The 21,022-nt window shown below is 46.6% G+C and overlaps 1 protein-coding gene across 1 annotated transcript in view; it reads left to right on the top strand.

Moving 5' to 3' along the window:
• Window positions 1-21,022, top strand: part of Cadps (calcium dependent secretion activator) — a 467,230-nt gene that overhangs the window by 289,523 nt on the left and 156,685 nt on the right. Inside the window, exons 8-9 of the mRNA XM_052190346.1 lie at window positions 2,843-2,982; window positions 13,800-13,866. Coding sequence (XP_052046306.1) covers window positions 2,843-2,982; window positions 13,800-13,866 — 207 coding nt within the window. The remainder of the gene's footprint in view (window positions 1-2,842; window positions 2,983-13,799; window positions 13,867-21,022) is intronic.

The raw sequence follows: 21,022 nt of genomic DNA, 5'->3' as shown, positions 1-21,022 counted from the left end.
GTTAGTGCTGCAGACAGGTAAACAAAAGTAAATTCAGGCAGAAATCTTTAACCTGTAACATTACAGGGCACAGGCATAAAAGCCAGAAGTTACAGCGCAGTATGGGAATCACTCTGCCTAGGTCCTGAGAGGAAAGCTCACAGCCAGGGGTGCCCCCTCTGTGAAGTGAGAATGCCTTTCTCAGGAGGTGCAAACAGATGAGATCAGCCCGATAAAAAGCCAGGGTGTGGCAGCCCCAGCAGGCTACCCCTGCGCCCACACCAGGAGCAGAAGCCCTGAAGGCTGATGTGCAGCCTCCTGAGGGGTGGGTTCTGGCTGCCAGTTCACATCTGCACATCAAAGCACAGCACATAAGGCTTCAGTCAGCAGCCTGGCATGCCCAGGTGAGATGGGCGGTCACCCTGTCGCACCCACACATCCAGAAGGTCCTTTGTCCACCCAAGGTGCTGACACACAGGAGGAGCACTCCAGCCCATCTAGAACTTGGCAGGCTGCAGGTGGAGACAGAAGAACCCCATCTCTCCATCTACCCTGCCGAGGCTTCACCAGAGAGTGACTGCAAGGGAACCCGGTAGAAGGCTTTGTGGAGTGGTCAGTGATGAAGGGGCCATCTGCATTTTGAAAGGGCACCATATTGGCAGTGGGAACCGTAGCAGGGATCTATGTGGTGGAGGGCTGTTAACAAGCTTCCTGTGTACAGGGTGCTGCTCCTGCTCTAACTTTACCAAGCAGGCAGGAACGGAAGGAAGCTGAGACCTTTCTTGCCACTGGTCTGGTCACAGTGCTCTTCACAGCCCTCCCTTTGCTGGATATCTGACATGTGCCCCTGTGGAGGGTTGTCTGATTCTAAAGGGGTTGCGGCCCACAGGCTGAGAACCGCTGGTGTGTGCTGCTCCAGCTGTGCCTGTGGCTGTGAGGCAGCCAGCTCCATGACTGATGGGACCAGCCTGCCCTTGCCAGCCTGCTCCTCCTGACTGTCTCTCCCACCAGACTGACAGCGGACACAGCTGGATGGATAGCTCCCTTCCCTCTGTTTCCAAACAAGGGCAAAGATGCATTTAGAGTTGCAAAAATCTACTGCAGAGACCAGTGAGATGGATCATCAGGCAAACGCACTTTCCACCAAGCCTGACACCGAGATGTCAATCCTCAGAACCCACAGAGTGGGAGGAGAAAACTGACTTCTGCACCTTTTTTCTGATCTATGCATACACACACACATATACACATTGTGCACACTACACAATACATACACATACCCCCACATACGCATATACATACTACACACACATTACACACAGTTCACACATATGCGTTATACACACATACATACCACACATACACATACACTATATGTGTGTATACACATACTACACACATATACATGCACTATATATAAACACAACACACACACACATACACACACACTACACATACCTTACACACATACATACTCACACACTATACACTCATGCATAGGCACTACACACACATACACACACACTACGCGCATACTGCACACACATGCACACACTATACACACATACTACACACATTGTAGAACACAGTCACATGTTCACACACTCACATAAATAAATAATAAATAAATATAACTTTAAAAATGTGTCAAAGAATTCTCTAGATCCCACTCTCAGAACTAGCTTGCAGATTTCATTAGCAAGCTGAGTTCTGGCAAACAGCAGGAAATGCTGGGGCCACACCCTGGCCTATAGCATTGTGCCCTCAGTTCACAGCCAGGCAAATGCACAGGCAGAGAACACGCTGTCAGAATGTCAGGCATGGGGTAATGGAGCCCTGTAACTCTCTGGGACAGCACCTGTCCCTAAAGATAGCTGAGTGACAACACCAGTGTCACTGTCACTCAGCACCCTCTGGGGCCAGGAGTCCCTGCAGATCCCAAATCCCAGGTGCTCCACTCCTTATGTTCATTGGCGCTGTATTCACATGTATGTCTTCTCATAGTCTTTAAACCAACTGTAAGTTGCTCATATATCAAGTGACAAATACAACATAAAATTCTGGAGTGCTGTTGTGGGGCTATTTGATCAAAACTAAGCCTCCTAGCTTTGCCCCCACCCTCCAAACCCTAATTTCAAGGCAGCACAGGGCCACAGCAAAGTGTGTCTGACATGCTGCCAAGGGGCATTTTCCAACAACCACTGGTGTTGTTCCTCAGCTATCTTTAAGGACAGGTGCTGTCCCACAGAGTTACAGGGCTCCATTACCCCATGCCGGACATAGATGGAGGCAGCTGGGAGCTTCTTCCACTCACAGCAACAATGAGAAGCTGGAAGAGAAAAAATCCCAGTCCAGGTGCTCCTGACCCCTGACCCATGTGGGACCCAACATAGACTCCTGCCCGGCCTAAGTCTTTCATTTCCCACAGGCTTTGACGTATTTCTCTTCTTGTAATGTGAAATTGTAGAAAATGGAAAAGGAAGGAGTGGCTAAAAGCTGTCTATTACAGATGCACATCTCTTCGCTAGTGGCTGATGTGGTTAATGGGAGATGGACAGTGTTCTTAGGTTACCCTACTACTTCTGAATCTTAGAAAAACTAAAGTAGGACCATGTCACCATGACGCCACCCTTCTTGTTCCGACAGACTTAGCCAGTGAGGAAAAAGAAGGAAGCCAGAGGGCATTTTTGTTCCATAGATGTGACTGTGTGATCTCAACCACCCACAGTTCATAAAGGAGTCGTCTCAGCAATGGAGCCTGGGCTCATGGTTGCATGTCTTTGCATCAAAGTGTCCAGTTCTAAAAAGCACGACTGTGTGCTGCTTCTGTCTTCTGACAGAAATGTATGCTTTCTCCTTGCAGGTTATCCTCCATCCCACCCCAAACAGCCCCAAACAATCTGAGTGGCACAAAATGACAGTCTCCAAAAACTGCCCCGATCAAGACCTCAAAATCAAACTTGCTGTCCGAATGGATAAGCCTCAAAACATGAAGCACTCTGGGTAAGTGTTTCTTTCCCAGTCTGAGATGAGTGTATATTCATTTCTAGAGACAGCAATAGACCAGAAGAGCAGAACATACCTCGGGGACAGATCACTCGTCTGGCATGTGTAAGGCTCAGTTTTGGATCTCTAGAAGTGCAGAAATTAATTAAGCAAAACCCAAAGGGATTCATAGAACTGTGTGGAAGGAACTGGAAGGTGCCTGCTGGCGGCAAAGAAAGAACACGGTGCTGACAGTTCCCACAGGCTTCTTCAGCGACAGTCACTTGCATCTCCATTTATACCATCAAGAGACTAGTTCCCCACTACCTCTAAGCAGACCCCCCCCCAAAAAAAACAGTTAAAATGTGGACACAGCATGCTGAGGCTTGCACCTGGAGAGGTCCTTTGGATTCTGTGTTCCTACCAGAGGCCTCCAGGAGCCCCTCCCTCTCTCTCACCTGTGTGGACGGCCACTTTCATGAGGTTTAAGCAAGTGCCTAAATAGGTCAAAAGTGACGTCAAGTTCACTGAAGTAATAACTCTCCAAGATGGAGTATGTGTGGCCTTCTTTCTGTGATGGTTTGCATGAATAGTCAGTTGAGTGGTTTCAGGCAGAGCAAAAAGAACGGGAAAATGTGGTTTCACTTTACAGAACAAAGCACTGTTTTTTTTTTTAACCAAAAGGGTTGTTAATGACTGGTTTTCTGTGGAGCCACTGCCCGCTAAATTATCTTTTAAGATGTGATCTTTTGCAGAGGAACAGGGCAGTATAATTATGAAGAGGGAAGAGTCTAGAGAGCTGAAGAAACTGGGCTCTTGGTCGAGTGTTCTGTAGCTGCTATTCGTCGACCGGCTGTCATTCTCTATGACCTTCAAGTGACTAGGAAGCTCTCGTCCACTCTCTTGAAAGCTCAAGATTGCATATGTGGCCTGGAAGTCTATGGAAGTAAGAAGCCCCATGCCAAGTGATAGCCAGCAGTTAAAAAGAAGCCGCAAGAAGGCCAAAGTAACAACCAGGACAGGGAGTGGACATCCTTGCAAAATAGCAGAGCCTACATCATTTGGTCAGTGGCTGCCTGTGATGCCTTTCAAAGGCTGCTTACAAGCCAGACACCACTTCCTGAACGCCACTCGTGACGTAGACTTGTAGAAGTTACACATCGTATTGTAGAAGCCAGGCTGTTCCCAAAGCCAGAGGTGGGGTTGAAGTGTAAGAAGCTGTGAAGAAAGATACCAGCTGCTTAGCACGTAGCCTGTGCTCATCCGTCACCCGTGAGTGCAGCCAGGTTTTCCTTATTTCACTTGGCATCTCATTGTGCAACTACGGCACAAGTTCAAAGTCAGCCTAGGCTGAATGCTCAAACCAGGTCAAAAAAAAAAAAAAAAGCTGCATTGATGAAATGCCCTTATCAATAAGGTGCTTATTAAGCAAGCATGAGTTTGATTGATTGCTTTGCCAGAATGATCACATCTTAAAAGATAATTTGGCAGACTGTGGCTCCACAGAAAGCATTACATGAAGCAGTACTTGTCTGCAATCCCAGCACTGGGCGAGCAGAAGCCGGCAGATTCCCGGAACTTACTGGTCAGCTAGTTAGTCAGTTGGGTGATCTCCAAGTTCAATGTGAAAAGCTGTCTCAAAAAAAAAATAATGTGGAAAGTGATTGAGGAAGATGGCACTTGCAAACACACATACACACACAGAGTACTACCTGCACATGCACACACACATGTGTCAACACAAACATACTACAGGTACACTCACAGGAATGTTCCTGAGGTCGGTTTTTCCTCCTCCCTATCACACCCCTGGTACATTTTTTCAGAATTATAAAGAACATTTTTTTCTCCATTATCCCTTCTCCCTCCAAGCTACATAGTCCTGGTTTCAAGATTAAAAAAAAATTGAGGATCATTAGGTTCTTAAGTAGCACAGCGTTGACTCAGAAATAGAAAATATCTACTACAGGACACAGACTGTGAGTAAGCAGACAAAGGGAGAGAAAAAGAAATGGTGGAGGAAGGTGACCAGGGGAAGTAGGCAAACAGAAGCACCATCCTCACGTGACCTTTATAATGTCCTGGGCAGAGCCAGTGCCTCAGCCTGCAGGCCGGGCCTCTATGAAGCCCTCGCCAGACACTCTATCAGTCACTCACAAGCAGATGCTCCACACAGTATTGTTCTCTCCATTGAACAAAGCCCGTGTGCTCTGGAGAGAGAGAGCTCTACGTTATTTGCATTCAGGAACTTTGCTGTGGACTCATTGGTGAGTGTGCTAGCATACTATAGGCTACCTTCACAGTATGAATGATGGAGGACAAAGTTAGCTCATGTCCACCAGGTTCCCTGATGATTAAAGCACTCCCTAACCCTAACCCTAACCCTAACCCTAACCCTAACCCTAACCCCAACCCTAACCCTAACCAAATTGCTCCCTGCCAAGAATATACCAAGAGAATCTAGAACAGTCTCAAAGAGTAGGCAGAGGATCCACTGACATCAAGTCAAAGCCAACATGGCCCAAACTGGGGCAAATGGCCTTAGCTGCATAAGGAATGAGTCAGAAACAGTAAAGGCATTTCTGTTAGGAGCCGGGGGAGATGGCCCGTTCTATAAAGTGCTTGCCATGCAGGGACAAGGACTGAGTTCATTACCAATATCCACATAATCAGGCTTGGTGGGGTGACACACTGTGGTATTCTCAGTACTGGGGTGGTAGAGACAGCAGGGTCTCAGGAACTTGAAATGAAGGCTACTGAGAGCTTGTCTCAGAAAATAAAATAATGGACAACACCTGAGACATGATATTCAGTGGTAATATCTGAACTCCAGAGGCCCACATACCTCACACACGTGCATGCAGGTACACGTGAACATGCACAATGTTTATGGACATTTTTTTCTATTTAAACACATGTAGTAGGGATGGTAAGCCCTACAACATAGGGATGTCAGAGTAAAGTCACAGCTTAAATAGTGGGGGGAGGGCCTTGAAGGTACACAGCTGAGACTTGGGTGATAGCTGCTTCAGCATGCGAACAGAAAGTCAGAAGTCTTCGGAAATCTTTTTTTTGTTGTTTTGTTTTTGTTTTTGTTTTTTTCGAAACAGGGTTTCTCTGTATAGCTCTGGCTGTCCTGGAACTCACTCTGTAGACCAGGCTGGCCTTGAACTCAGAAATATGCCTGCCTCTGCCTCCCAGAGTGCTGGGATTACAGGCGTGGGGCACCACTGCCCGGCTGAAAATCTTCTTGATTGGACACTGTGGTTTTGTAAACGCGCTCCTTGGGCCAGTTGGAATAACGCCACGGAGTTCATTTTAAATGCCAGGAAGCTCAACTCTGCCCTGATTCTCGTGGTTCTGAGCATCAGCATGAGTGAGTGTGAGAGAATTGGCACTCCAGGTAGTTTGTGGCTTCTCATCACCCTTCTGTCCCTCCACGTGTGGAAGTTCAAGGCCAGGGGTACTTCACATCTCTCTACCCGTTTTATCTCTGACTCAGCCCTACAGGAAGTAGAAGGTCTGCCATCCTCTCCTAGCAGATGGCCCCTCCCTTCAGCCTGAAGTCATGCTCTCTCACACTTTCTGACCTTGAACTCAGCCCATCATCCAATCCCTCCGGCTCTGTTTCCAAGCTGAATCCGGACTGCAGCTCCTCATCCCCACTCCTCTCTGCCGACTCCAAGCCTCTCTCGCTTTTCTCCTCTTGTCACTCTTGCCTCATAACTTCTTGCACATTCTTTGTCTCCCTTGTAGCCTATTCCATACTCTGAAATTTTCCTTTTAAACTTGGTTCTGTCACTCAAGTGCTAGAACACATCCAGTGAACCTCCATCTCGCTCAGAGCGCCAGCCCTGGCTGTTGCTATGGCAACCTCTCTGCACTCTCTTGAGTGCTGCTGCAGCCACACTGGCCTCCTCCTTGGGCCTTAGAGAAGTGCGGGCTACCTCGGGGCCTCCTGCCCACCCAGCTTACTTGGGGTGCCCCCATGCCCGTGGGAAAGCCTGCCTTCACTCCCTTCAGTGTCCTAACGCCCCTTCCTCCTCATTTTCCTCTCCCTCCTGCCTTCACCATAAAATAAGCTTCTGCGTGATACAGTACATGGACTTCCTGTTCGTCTGTTTATGTCATGTCTTCCCCTCTAGAAAGTAAGTTCCTTTCCAGACGGCCACTTGTCTTCTTCAGTCACAGTACCTAGCACAGGACATAAATTTTATAAAAGCTTCATGTATTGTTTGGAATCCCATTGTAGAGACAGAGAAACTGAGGCTCATCATGGTGAAAATCCTTCCGAATCCAAGTAAGCATTGAAGCTGGGCTTAGACTCTTTTTCAGTTAAGTCCTGACTAAAGGCCTGAACCTTGGCTACCTCTGCATGGTCCAGCTCAGACTTTATCCAGGGAGTCACTGAGGACAGCAGAGATAACCTGCCTCATCTCAGCCCCGCCTCCCGCTAGCAAGGAGTGTGGAGGTTTAAAGCCAGTCATGAGGATGGCCCCTTTCCCTCTCATCGTCTTGCTTGGGTCAGCATAGCCCTCTTGTTCTTCAGCTCCATCACAGCCCTTTGTCACCCACAGGTCCCTGAGGCACCCGCCATTCCCGTCAGCACAGGCTGCTAGGACAGGTTGATGGAGTGCTCATAGGACTGTGTTTTGAGTCTCATAGTGCTCTGTTTTGAGGACTCCTGCATTCACAACTTATGTCAGTTAAGTTGGGGTGTTTGATACTGCTCAGGTGTTCTGTAGCACAATTGCGCTCTCCTCTCTGTCTCTCTGTGTCTTCCTGTCATTCTCTCTGTGTGCCTATGTCTCTGTCTCTCTCTGTCTCTCTGTCTCTCTCTCTGTCTCTCTCTCTGTCTCTCTCTCTCTCTCTCTCTCTCTCTGTGTGTGTGTGAGAATATTTTTGCCTTGAGATTTACTTTCAATGACAGTAATGTGGAACTGTAACACTTTAAAGAAGATGGCTATTGGCAAGGTACACCCTTTTATAGCATTCTATTTTTAACTTACTTTTGACTTTAAAGGCATTTCTTGCTTGCTGTATGTGGTCGCACAAACCTTTGACCTTAGCACTCAAGAGTCTGAGGTAGAAAAATAGAAATCTCTAGGCTAGCCTGGGCTACAAAATGAAACTCTTGTCTCTAAAACATTAAGTAAGTATAAACTTCTTTTTCTTGTTGACAGTACAGAGTTAGGTCTGGCTCTTAATTCTAACCTTTCAATTGAGATATTGGCCTATGTATGCTCAATATGAGCATTGATATGGCAGAGATGGCAATCTGCTACTTATTACTGTAAAAATGTATGTATATGAGATGAAGAGAAAATAGGGGAGGTAAAAGGAGGGGGAGGAATGGATGAGAGAGACAGAGAGAGACAGAGACAGACAGAGAGAGAGAGAGAGAGAGCACATGTATGTGCTACAGTGTGCATATGGAGGTCAGTGGACGGCTTTTGGGAGCTGGCCCTCTCCTTCCGCCCGGCATCCGAGGATGAAGACCACGCCCTCAGGCTTACACAGCCCAGGTCCTGATGATGGCCTGGACCTCACTTGTCATCGTGCCATGTTCTTCTCCTTGTCACATCTGCTCCTTGCATCCTTGTTATCTTGTGGGTTTTGTCTTGTTTTCTGTGTCTTTTTGGATTAACTGACCTCTTTTAGAGCTGTATTCTACCTTCTTTATTACACATTTTCTCTTAATGAGCTGACACGGCGAAGGACCGTTGCTTGCACTGAGTACCAGCTGCGGGAAAGCCCGTAGCCTCCCTGTGTTTCCGTTTGCTCATATCAATTGGAGATAACAGTCCTGGCTTCATGGAGCTACTGACAAAGTTTAAAAGATTGACTGTACGTGGAGTATTTGTATAGAACAAGTTTTGAAATGTGGCATAAACTTTAGCTACACAAAAGAATTGGTGGTGGTGGCGGCGGCGGTACCTGCTGCCTGCTTTCATTCTTTTCAGATGGGAGTTGTTTCCTTTTGCTGTGATTTTGAAGCAGGGTCTCACTATATGGCCCTGGCTGACATGGCACTCAGCACATAGGCCAGGCTGGCCCTAACTCACAAAGATCGGCCTGCTTCTGCACTTTCTTCCACTTTTTGGACTTTCCCCATGGACTTTGTACACGGCTTCCCCCTTCACATTTTCTCCTGTTCTCGTTCAGTCGGCAGGGCAGGGCGAGTGCAGCACGTTCTTCTCTTTTCTAAGAAGGAATTGCCTTCTGACAAAAAGAAATAAGTTCAAGAGAACTGTGTAGAACATGACGACTATGACTAAAATTACATCATCAGTACACCTGAAAAATCACTGAGAATGAACTTTAAGTATTCTCATCATTAAAAAAAGGTATTCTCATCATTTAAAAAAGCCAAGACTATGCAAAATGATAAGCTAATTAGTTCAGTTTAACCATTGCACACACACACACACCACACACACACACACCAACCTTTTGTATACCATAAATATATATAATTTTGTTTATGAAATAATAAGTTTAAATGCTATTTTAAAAACCATAAAATAGTTATAAAGACCTGACAAGAAAACCACCCCACCTTATAACCTCTTTTGATGCACCAGATACTGAGAGATCGCAGACACAAGAAAGCAAGGACCACAGCCCCTCCCACTTTACACTGGACCAGAGCAGCAGCACCCAACACAGCCCTCAGGGCTCCTCAGAACATAGCGTTGGTCAGTTGCTCAACCACCCTTCCCACATAAGAAACCCAGAGCCTGGGGACTCTGGAAAATGCCATTTTTCTGCACTTGGTGCCCAGGGGTAGGTAACCTAAAAAAGATACACAATAAGTCATTTTTACTATTAGACACTGTGAGCACCTGCCAATGTGAGTTTGGTCACAAGCATGGATGCTCTTTGATAAACGGAGTTCATTCCTAGCACATAGTAAAATCACAGTGCTGAGAGAGCACAGGACACAGATACCCACTAGACACACAGAGAGACACAGAGATACAGACACACACAGACACACAGAGAGAGACACATACACACACACACACACACACACACACACAGGGACAGACACACATATACTCACCAGTTGCAGGTATTGCCACAGTGCTGCCCTCCCATACAGTTCTTAAGACAGAGGGACACTGAGGCCAGGGGCAGTGACACATCTAGTTTGGGGGATCCCTGCAATAAGTATAGACCACATACACTGCCTTCCTCTGTTTGGAACTTATTAGACCTTCATAGATCATTCTGGCCTCATCTGTAACTCAGACACCCTCCACAAGTGACAGGAATATCAATGACCCAGAGTTCCAACACCAGATGTGTCACCTCACTATTTCTTCCCAACCAGATAGGTACCGAAAAGCTAAATGTAAATTCAGGTCAGGCCTGTTCACCGTAGCCCTCGCGATTGTTTGCAGTGGTGAGCACAAGAGCACCTAACATTTAAGATACAGTACCTGCCCTTACCATGCTATGCACAGGGGATGTGTGTCTCTGCAGTCCCATGATGTTATCCCCGTATTGCAACGCCAGAGACTAACTCAAGAATAGTCGGTGACTGCACCACAGTCCCCTTAGGTCCCCCTCAGTCCCAGACATAAGCACAGACTGTGCTCCCGCTCACTACACCTTGGACTGCTGACTTATCTGATGGTCAGCCGAGGCCTCCAGACAGCAAGAAGAAAGCATTGGACCACTAATGCTGCCACACTGATCAGTGCGCTGGGAGTGGGGCTCCAAGTGGGAAGCCACCTGTGTGTCTGCGGTCTCATGGCGTCCATCTGCTCCAGGTACTATACATTCTGTTCTGGAAGGAAGCAACACGGGGCTCACTAGACAGACACGGCGCCTCGCAGCCCTCGGAGTGTCTCAGTTTTGACACCTTCTGGCATGTGCCACATTAGTAATCCATTCTGAGGAAAGCCTCGGAGGGAGAGCCCCACCCGTACACAAACCAACTGATACTTTCCAAAGGAGAATTGTGAATTTCCTCTGATCCTGCCAGCTTTTCACTCTCGGATGCCTTCGAACAGAAACCCCTCCCCAGTTAGAAAAACAATTTGCAGGGTTTGTTTCCTCACTTTAAAAATGTAAATGTATTTAACTGATATGTAAAATCAAAAGCATATGCACAGTTATAGGATACCAGGTTATTCTCCAGTGCATGTAAACACTATGTAATGTGCATGTGTGTGTGTGTGTGCATGCGTGCGCGTGCGTGTGAGTGCTTATGTGAGGGAGGATGTTGGTCTATATATACATACATATATACATATATATATATATATATATATATATATATATACATACATATATATACCTTGCTTTAATTTGAAGACAAGGTCTGTCATTGATTAGTCTAGAGCTTACCTGTTATGTTGGCCAGCAAGACCCAAGAACGTGTGTATCTCTGCCTCCCAGTGCTGGGGTTACAAGCATGTACCACCAAAGCCTGTTTTTGCATGTGGTTCTCAGAGAAGCAATCGCAGGTCCTCATGCTCTTGTGGCATGAGCCACATGGCCTTACTGACTGAGCCATCCCTCGGGCCCTCACTGTAATTGACGTCAGGATGATAAACACACCTATCCCCTCCAGCATCGATCATGTATCCGTGATAAAACATTTACCTGTGTTTGCTCTCACTGTTTGAAGTGTGTGCTACAAAACAACTACCTCTGGTGACCTTACCATGCAGTGTGTGTCAGTACCGCTTGTCCCTCCCTCTGCAGTTCCTCACCAAATCTACCCAGTCCTCCTATATATATTCTTACTCGTTGTCGACCCTAGATGGGGAGGCAGACCCTAGAGAGGCACAGGGGAAACTGCTCTACAGTGAGGTGACTCAGAGATTCAGTCTAGATCATGTCGCCCAGTGGTGGTGCAAACTCCGTGCAGAATGGTTCTGTACTCCCTCCATGCCGTAGAGTTCCTTATTCAAGCTCTCAATTCCTCTCCAGGGTTATAATAAATCCATGCCAAGTGCCTGGAGGAAGGCAGAGTTAGCCATTCAAAGCAAATTCTAGTGGATTCTAGTGAACTTCTCCTAAAGTTCTCTATAAAAACTGCAACTTTTTTGCTACATACAGTAGCTGGGTGCATTGCTAGATAGATATGTAGGCATGGACAGTACAAGATGATGGGGGGTTGAACCTGCCACATAGAAAAGTGGAGAGTTACAACCTTAGCCTCTCTCTTGGACCATTAGTGTATCTTGTTTATGTCAGTCCAATGATGCTCATAATTTCTGAGCAATCATTCTTTGAACACAGTGATGCTCTATAACAAGGATCACACGTGGCCTGCATCGATTCTTTATTCTTTATTTACTTGTTGTCCTTGTTTCCTTAAAGATTTGATAACATACCCTGACCAGAGCAACTTCAGAGAGACAGAGCGTACCAATTTACAGTTACAAAGGGATTCAGGTTCTTATGAAGGGATGCATAGCGGCAAAAGTGAGGGCTTGCTGGTCACATTGCATCTACACTTGGGAAGCAGAGAGTGAACAAGAAACTGGGCCAGGCTATAAGGCATCAAGGCCTACACCCAGTGATCCAGTTCCTCCAGTGAGACTCCCCCTCCTGAACACTCCACAGCCTTGTCAAACCACCAACTGGAGACCTAGCATTGAAACATTGAGCCTGTGGTGAACATTTCACATTCAAACCACATCTGTTTGCTTGTCTATTTACTTATGTCCGTTCACTTGTTTGTTTGTTTGTTTGTTTGTTTGTTTGTTTACTGGGGCATTGGGGTGACATCCTGGACTCTGCACATGCTAGGCAAGGCCTGGACAACTGAGCTCCATCCCCAGCCAGTGTCAAGACTCATGTTTATACTTCAACAACCTTGTCTAACAGAATCCTTCCAGCAATAAACATCAACATTGAAGCCAGTTGCTCCACCTCTCTGGATGATTGACAGAACAAGAACCAGAAGACTAAATGCCACTGCATGCCAGTCACCCTCTCTCTCTCTCCCAAGCCCTGGCTGAGCCTCACTTTTATGCCCATAAATTCCATGGATGTATTGATACCCGACTTCAGCACACAGTGCAAGAATGCTGACAGGATCAGCTGAGTGATCGAGATAGCACTACTTACTGAAATGACGTCAGCTGTGACATGGGGCCCACCAAGCTTCCAGCGACCGACAGGGCCACCACTCTGTCTCAGCTGTGCTCCAGCCACCACCTCATCCTCACATGCTGTCTTGCTCCCTCTCTATGCACAACACCTTTTCCACCTGCAGCTAGTGTGCACATCTTAGATAGGACCTTTGCCTAAGCACCCTGCCTGAGGGCTTTCTATCCTTATTTAGAAGGAGAAACTTATGGGCTGATTTGCCCTTTTAGAAAACCCTGTGGCTTCTGTGTGGTGTCTGGAGCAGAGGCCAAGAGTAGGGAGGGCAGACAAAGGTTCCATCATGGTCCGTGATGTTAGTCTTTGCCCCGCAGAGTAAGCCTGCCCCAGGTGTATTCATAAAATGAGGAATATATAGGTTCATTTCAGTGTTCCACACAAGCATGGATCATTACGTCTTTTAGTGTGTTCTGTATAATGAGTATATCAAACCCATGTTATAACGTTTCTTTCAAAATGATTTGATTCGTGATGTCATAGATAGTTGGAAGAAAATAGCAAGAGAATCGTAGACTATGTCATGTGGGATGAACTGTGAATGTTGAGAGGAGAAAGTCTAGAGCCTGGGGCTTCCCCTCACACTTTGTGGGTGTGTTGAGGCCTCCTAGGGGATGAGGGCTAGGCTTCCTGCTGAGTGTGGTAAACAGTGCATCAGGTTTTTTAGTCAGGCACTAATGCAGCGCTGGTCTTTCTTTTCCCTCCAGGTACTTATGGACCATTGGTAAGAATGTGTGGAAGAGGTGGAAGAAGAGGTTCTTTGTGTTGGTGCAGGTAACCTGTCAATGCTGTTTTCAGCCTCAAGAGCTATCTGTGTTACAGATGCAGCAGGGTGAATGCATGCATTTGGCCTGAGATAATGCATGTGTTTGAACTGAGGTCCAGCACACAGAGGCCACAAAGCCCAAGCGCTGAGCTCCACAGTGTTTTCCAGATTATAAACTCAGAACCGCACAGTGTTCTTCCTCCCACATCTTTTTAATGGACCTTCCCTTTGAAATCTTCCCTTTTTAATGGACCTCTGAATTTTGCCAGTTTGACTTTGGCTATTGCTGACAATACCACACACACAAATCTGTAGATACACAGACCTATACACAGGAGTAGATTTACACACAGAGACCAATAACATGTTACTAATGTTTAAATTAATATCTTCACTCTCCCAGATGCATCTAAACTTTCCCCACAGACTTGTAATAAACATCCTCAAAAAAACTTCCCCGACCCCTTTTGCTATTGGTTTGTTTGGTTTGTGCTTCAATTTTTTTTTTTCAGTTTTCCATTAAATCTGCCATTAACTCTATCCAGCACACAACCTCCACCAGGGCACAGAAGCCATAACTCAATCTCCCAAATGTTAAGTGCAGTGCTCTCTGAAATATATCTCCAAGTGAGGCACCTTGTAATCATGCTTCTTGAGCTATTTGACTTCTATTTGGAGCCATGCCTGCACTGACCCTCACTGGGTAGCAGCTCCCTCTTAGTTCTAAGTGACTGTAGGAGTTTCTGGCAGCGCTTGTCAAGCCTACACCTGTGCAGACCTTCTCAAGTATGCCCTTGGTGCCTTTGTGCTCCTTTGGGGCTCGCTGCATTCCAATCTGTCTGTGTTGCCCACACCACACTCACTGCTTCCCAGTGTACACGGACGCCTCCAGCAGCTGCTGAAAGGAAGGTAAAGGAAGAGAGGAGCCATTCCTGGCAATGCCACGAGGTTCTGAGGAAGTCAGGTCGTGTGGTCTAGGCAGTAGCTGATGACATCTTCCCAGAGCGTAAGCGAGCCGTCTCTCTCCAGGATATGGGGCCCACTGCATTCTGAATACCCAAGCCCGCTTTACTCAACACGTGGCTTTTCTCTAAGAATCGTTGAAAATGAACGGATGTTTAGAAGCAGCTGATCTCAGGCTAGGAGGAGACTCCTCCAGGAAAGCGCTTGCCATTCAAGCATTTGATTCCTAGAGCTTGTATAAAAATAAATTAAAATAATTTAAACTGCTATAAATCCCAGTGCCAAGGAAGCGTAGATGAGAAGTTCTCTGGGGCTCACTGGACAGCCAGTCTGAATGAGTTGGCCCTCTTCAGTTTCAGTGAGGGACCTTGTCTCCAAAACTAAAATGGAGAGTAATGGCCTCCAGGCACACTTGTGAACATAATGCACATGTGTACACATGTGTGTGTGTGCACACACATGTATACACACTCATACAAGTAGCTGACCTCTCTCTTTATAAAAAGAAGCTTTAGGGGAAGAAACTGGGTGCTCAGGGTGGGGGAAGATTTGCAGAAAATGTAAGAGAAACTTGTCTGCATGCTGTGTACTGAACCCGAAAGAAGAGAATGGCTTTCTCTGGGCTGTGCAACTGGAACACAGATGTTTGGGGGCCTTCACACACAGACTTCCTTTAAGAGGAGATGAGAATCACACCATGGCTTTAAAAAAAAAAGGAAAAAGCTGTGTGCTGACTTTGGAAAAAACGTAAAAGGGCACAGGCTGTCTGAGGCTCTGTAGCATTCCTAGAGAGCAGGAGAGATGCATTGTGGGATACCAAGAGGCCTCTCATGAGTAAGGGGTGCTTCCTGCCTTTTATGGTAGCATACTCACACACTAATCAAGACCCTGCCTCAGTGAGGTTAGACCTTTCATCCCTTACCAGTAAGCAGCTCTGGAAGTGGCATGTCAGCCCTTTACCACAGTGATGGGGAAGCCTCTAGTGTCCTGTCTTGTCTCATGGCATTGACTACAGGCTGCCTGTTCCTGTTGTTTGTGGAACCGAGGATCAAAGAAACTAAGTAGGAAACTATATGCAAATGGCACGCCAACTGAAATCCCTACGCATGCCCTATAAGTTTAGCTGCAGCCTGTAACCAGAGATGACAGGGGTCTTTGGCATCCTGAATCAGGGAGTTCCTTGGGACTCACTGTCCGTCTGTAGAAGTGTGGCAAGGACTAGATGTACCTTCATCACGATAACTGACCACATTGTGGGCAAACCATTGGTAACTAGAAAGATTCCAGTTCCACAGAGCTCCATTCTGTAGTCAGAATCCCTGATCTAGGTGGACAAGTGCAGAGTCAAAGGGAAACTGTGTCCATTCCAGATCACAAAGTCTCATCTCTTCTTCTCCATTCATATCTTAAGGTTGTTTTTCTTGGATCTGGGAATATAGCTCAGTTGGTACAGTCAAACTCCAACATGCACGAAGCTTTGGAATTTCCCCCCAGCACATCATAAACAAACTGCTGTAATGGATGCCTGGGAGGTAGGGCAGAAGGGGCAGAAGTTAAAGGTCATCCTTCACTAAGCAGCATGTTCAAGGTCAACCTTGAGAACCTGTCTCAAAAAGTGTATTGTTATTCTCCAATGTGAAAACTATTTCTGGTTTTAAAGTATTTCAGCCCAATGTCAGTACTGCCAAACTGTGTTTTAAATTTCCCCTAAAATGCTAATAATAGCATATTTTTGTGGTTCTGTGGAGTTCACAAAGTGTTTCCAAAGCTGGTCTTGGCAGTAAGTATGAATTTTCTCCAAATTTAACATTAGGGAAAAACGAGGCTCAACTTGCTTACATGACCTGTTCAAAGATAGAGCCTGACAGAGCTAGAGAGATTGCTTGTTCGGTGGTCGTGAGAAGACCCAGGTTTCATTCCCAGAACCCATCTGGTGGTTCACGCCCAGCTGTAACTTTAGCTCCAGGGAACTGATACTCTCTGCTGGCCTCCACAGCCATGTGGTTTACAGACATACATGCACATAAAATATCTACACACATACATGAAATTAATTAACGATGGTGACTGATAAGCAGCTACCTATGAAGCACAGCCCAGGTCTTCAGACTGTGTCTGCCTCATCCAACTGGGCGCCTCGGTGGCCCTGGTACCCAGAGAAATTGATGCACACAAGAGTTCCTAGGACTCACTTGCTTTACATTCGTGAAGGGTATGCTCTCTAAACCCACACTCTCTGTTTCTGGTTTCCTACAGACATCATGACTAAAATCTCTCATTATTCCCGCTTTCAGAAAAGATACTAAAGCTGAATAAGATAAGCAGCATTGGTAAATAAAATGACTTGTCTAGCAGAATTTTAACAACACATCAAGATTCACTAGTATTTCAAAAATGGATTGTAAGACATATAAACTGAGTGGTTTACAATAGTAAGAAGGTGTTTACACACAGTTCTGAAGGATATACATAGAGTTGCATTCTGATTACAAATGACTGGAAATAAGCCAAACTGGCTTTCTAGTGACTGCCCTCTTCAGCTTCTGTTTCTGTTTGTTGCTTTGGGTAGATTTTTATTGATAGTTTCTCTGTCTCTCTGTCTCTCTGTCTCTCTGTCTCTCTCTCTCTCTCTCTCTCTCTCTCTCTCTTTCTCACACACACACACACACACAGGCTCTCACTGAATGTATATACATATATGTATGCATATTCAGCCTGCCCTTTAACTGATGGTCTTCCTGCTTCTGCCCCTCAAGTGTTGGGATTAAGGTTGTATAACACCGCACCCCACACCCTGATTTGTTCTGTTTTGTCTTATACTTTTGCTCTTCAGCTGTGGGGCTCAGACAAGGGTCCTGGACCTAAGCTTGTTCTATCCTGCTCTACCACTCATGCTCCAGCCATCTAACTAAGGCTCTGATTTCAAAGAGTTCACCTATTTGGACTTTTCCCTGACCCAATACACACACAGATGCTAATGTTGGCAACTGCCGCCCACTCTTTATAAGCCCCTTTCTATTTTAAAAGCAGCAGAAAATGAGCCAAAGTAGCAAAAGTCTGGTCACCTGTAAAAAAAAAAAAAAAAAAAAAAAAAAACTTTGATCAAAATCAAAGCCTGGGGAATTCCAGGAGCCCATCCTCAATTCTACCCTGAGGGCTGTTGCTTGACATAAAATAGGACTCTGCCAGTCCTGTGCCTGTCATTAAACCTCTGCTCTGCACTACTCGGTCTCTGACTTCAAAACTCACCTCCTGGGCTCTGCCCGTGGCATGATTCAACAACCTTCCCCTGGTGTCTCTGCAGCACGGTGGAGAACACTGGCCTTACGTGTGAGAACCTGAGTCCAGTCCAGAACTTAAAGTGAACAAATTTGCAGTTTATGGAGAAACCTGCATTCCACTGGGAATAGCGGCAGCTTTAAAATGTTAAAGTTCCCAAATCTTTGTCAGCTCCATGGTGACCTCCAAGCATTCTGGGAAAGCTAAGTTGTGTCTAAAACTCAGATAACAGTCCAAAGGATATTCTCTCCTCTTTGAATCCTAAAATAAACAGTCGGATCTTAAAGAAAAAAGCCAACTCAGGTTTCTTTGGTTCATGCTGTTGTTGCTGCTGCTGCAGCTGCTTTGGTTTGGTTTTTTTTTTTTTAGGTTGGGGAGGAAGTTGTTTTATTTTGTTTTGTTTCATGTTTTTACCAAGTCACACAGCCTCAGCCTACGGGAAGTCCTGTCATCAGTACTTCCAGAAGAGGGCAGCAGTGCAGCACTGCAGAGAGGGAGCCTCTAAAACAGGAAAGGAAAAAGGGAAGGTTCAGGGGTAGTAGGAGCCAGCATCGCAGACAGCACATGCTTTTGCTGTGGTATTTATCTGGACCTCAAGTGCACATTGGCACCTTTCTGGCTGATCTCACAAACAAACTCTACCCTGTCTCCTGTTGCCAGGTGAAAGAACTAATCTAAATCACCATGGGAAAGATCTAGTTGTGTCTCCTGTCACTGTTTTGCGGTAAGGGGATCATGGAGAATTTTTTGTGGGTAGGACCAGTCACAGGTTGGAATGGCCTGGAGAGACTCTGTAAATCATGGAGAAGGATGTCCTGGGTTAAACATATGTGCCCCATGTGTCAGACTCATTTAGCAAATGCCCATTGTTGTTTGTTTGTGGAACTGTAAATAGAACAAAGGTGCTTCTTCACGGGACTGGCCACCTGGAGGGAGAGCCTTTGAGCTGCATGATGGGCCCAGGTGCACAGGGACTACTTAGGTGCACACACTGATAGAGTGATTGCTGCATGGGCCTCACACATGATGTGGGGATCTCAGTAACTGCACAGTAACAAGATGATGCACAGAGAGGAGGAGGGGGAGGGGGAGGAGGAGGAAGGAAGGAAAGGAGCACAACACAGACGACAACTTTGAGGCTGAGAGATGACAGTTCACTGGACCTGGCCGGGAGCCCAGCTTCTATGACCACCACCCATTTGCACTCAGACATCTGTGATAGGAGAAGGGGATTTGGGGGGGTGCTCTGCTTCTTATAAGGAACTAGTTTGTGTTTCTTTACGAAAGTTCTTCTTCTGGTCTAGCCTGTGAGACAGTACATTCATTCTTCAGAATCCCAAAGTGGGCAATGAAATTCTCACGAGACGCCAACAGGGGGCAGCAGCAGACAAACCAGCCACGTGAATGCAATCTTTCCTCTCGCTCTGAACCTTCAGGACTCAGGACAGCGCAACCTATTGTGGCGCCTGAAAGCACCAGCTCCTTGCCCTTAGAAAGAAATTAGTCTCACTGTGGAGGAGACTACAGTTGTCCCTCGCTGGGTTCAAAGTCATAGAATTGTCTCTTTCAATAAAGGGAAGGAAGGGGTGAGGGATATGGCAGTCCTTCGCCTAGGCGTTTGACATACGTGGATGACGGTAAGTGCGCCTGTGAGCTTGGCTGGAAGCTGGGGGTAGGCCTGCTTTGCCACGGGCTCCTTGCCAATAGGCCAGATGTAGAAAAGGGAAGCATCCTCGCCAGTTCTGCATACACAGTGACAACAGGGTCCCGAAGGCAGGCCTGCAGCTCGGAGCAGCACCCTGCTCTGCCGTGGAATGCCAGTATCAGTAAAGTGAGGGCTGCCATTTAGGGCGTCAGTGACAAGGGCCGTGCCATCGGGGCTGGGGACTGCCTGGCTGTGACTGGCACCTAGCAGTCGAGTGCTCATTGCTTGTGACAGCGTGTCACTGCAGCACTTGTCTAAGACGGAGGGGAGACTCTACCAAGTCCCTGCAAGTGCCCCCTCCATAGCAGTGGGTAGCCAAAAAACAAATCGAGGAACTCGATACTGATGAAAACGGCACTTATTATATATGAATGCGGGGTGTATGTGTGTGTGTGGGGGGCATACCTTTGTGTGGGTTCAAGCTCGTAAATGGCACAGGGCAGGTTGAAACCCAACCTTGGGTGTCAGTCTTTGACTTCCACCATGTTTGGAAGCAGGGTCTCTGGTGTCTCTTCAGCGTGTATTAGCAGTTTGACCATCCTGTGGGCTCCTGGGCATCTCCCAACTCTGCTTCTCATGTCTCCATGGCGCACTGTGCTTGCAGATTTGCACACCCCATTATGGCTTTACATGAGGTTTAGGAGCCGAACGCCGGTCTTCGTGCTCTCTGGACAAGTGTCTTACCCACCAAGCCATCTTCCAAGCCTTCTAAACAACTGCAAAGAAATGATTGTGTTCTTTTTCTCCAACTATTGGCCAAGATTCTATTGGGTAACATGCATAGAACTGTTGCCATTGTGTCAGCCTTGTGTGACTGAATGGCAATGCGTGTGTTTTAACCCAATCTCTGTTAGAACAGCAATGTGAGCTGAGGTAGTGCGCAATGTAACCCCAGAACCCAGAAATTCAAGGCCAGCATGAGACATAAGGAGACCTGTCTTGAAATAGGAAGTAGGAGGCTAGAGAGGCAGCCCAGAAGCCACATTAAAAAGGACTTGCAGGCCCGTCAGCACAGCCTAATCTGTGACTTACAGGCTGGTGAGAAGCACTGTCTCAAACAACAGGGTGGATAAGTGTCACCTGAAACTAACCTCTAGCCTTCAAACACAGGTTCACATTCATGTAAATATACCCCCACCGCCACCAAATGCACAGGTATACATGGACACCCACATGAAATGTATACACTCGACAAAAATCAAAGCCAAACAACCATA

Source organism: Apodemus sylvaticus, chromosome 8 (assembly GCF_947179515.1).
Source record: "Apodemus sylvaticus chromosome 8, mApoSyl1.1, whole genome shotgun sequence".
Taxonomy (NCBI): Eukaryota; Metazoa; Chordata; class Mammalia; order Rodentia; family Muridae; genus Apodemus; species Apodemus sylvaticus.
This window is presented reverse-complemented; position numbering and strand designations above follow the sequence as displayed.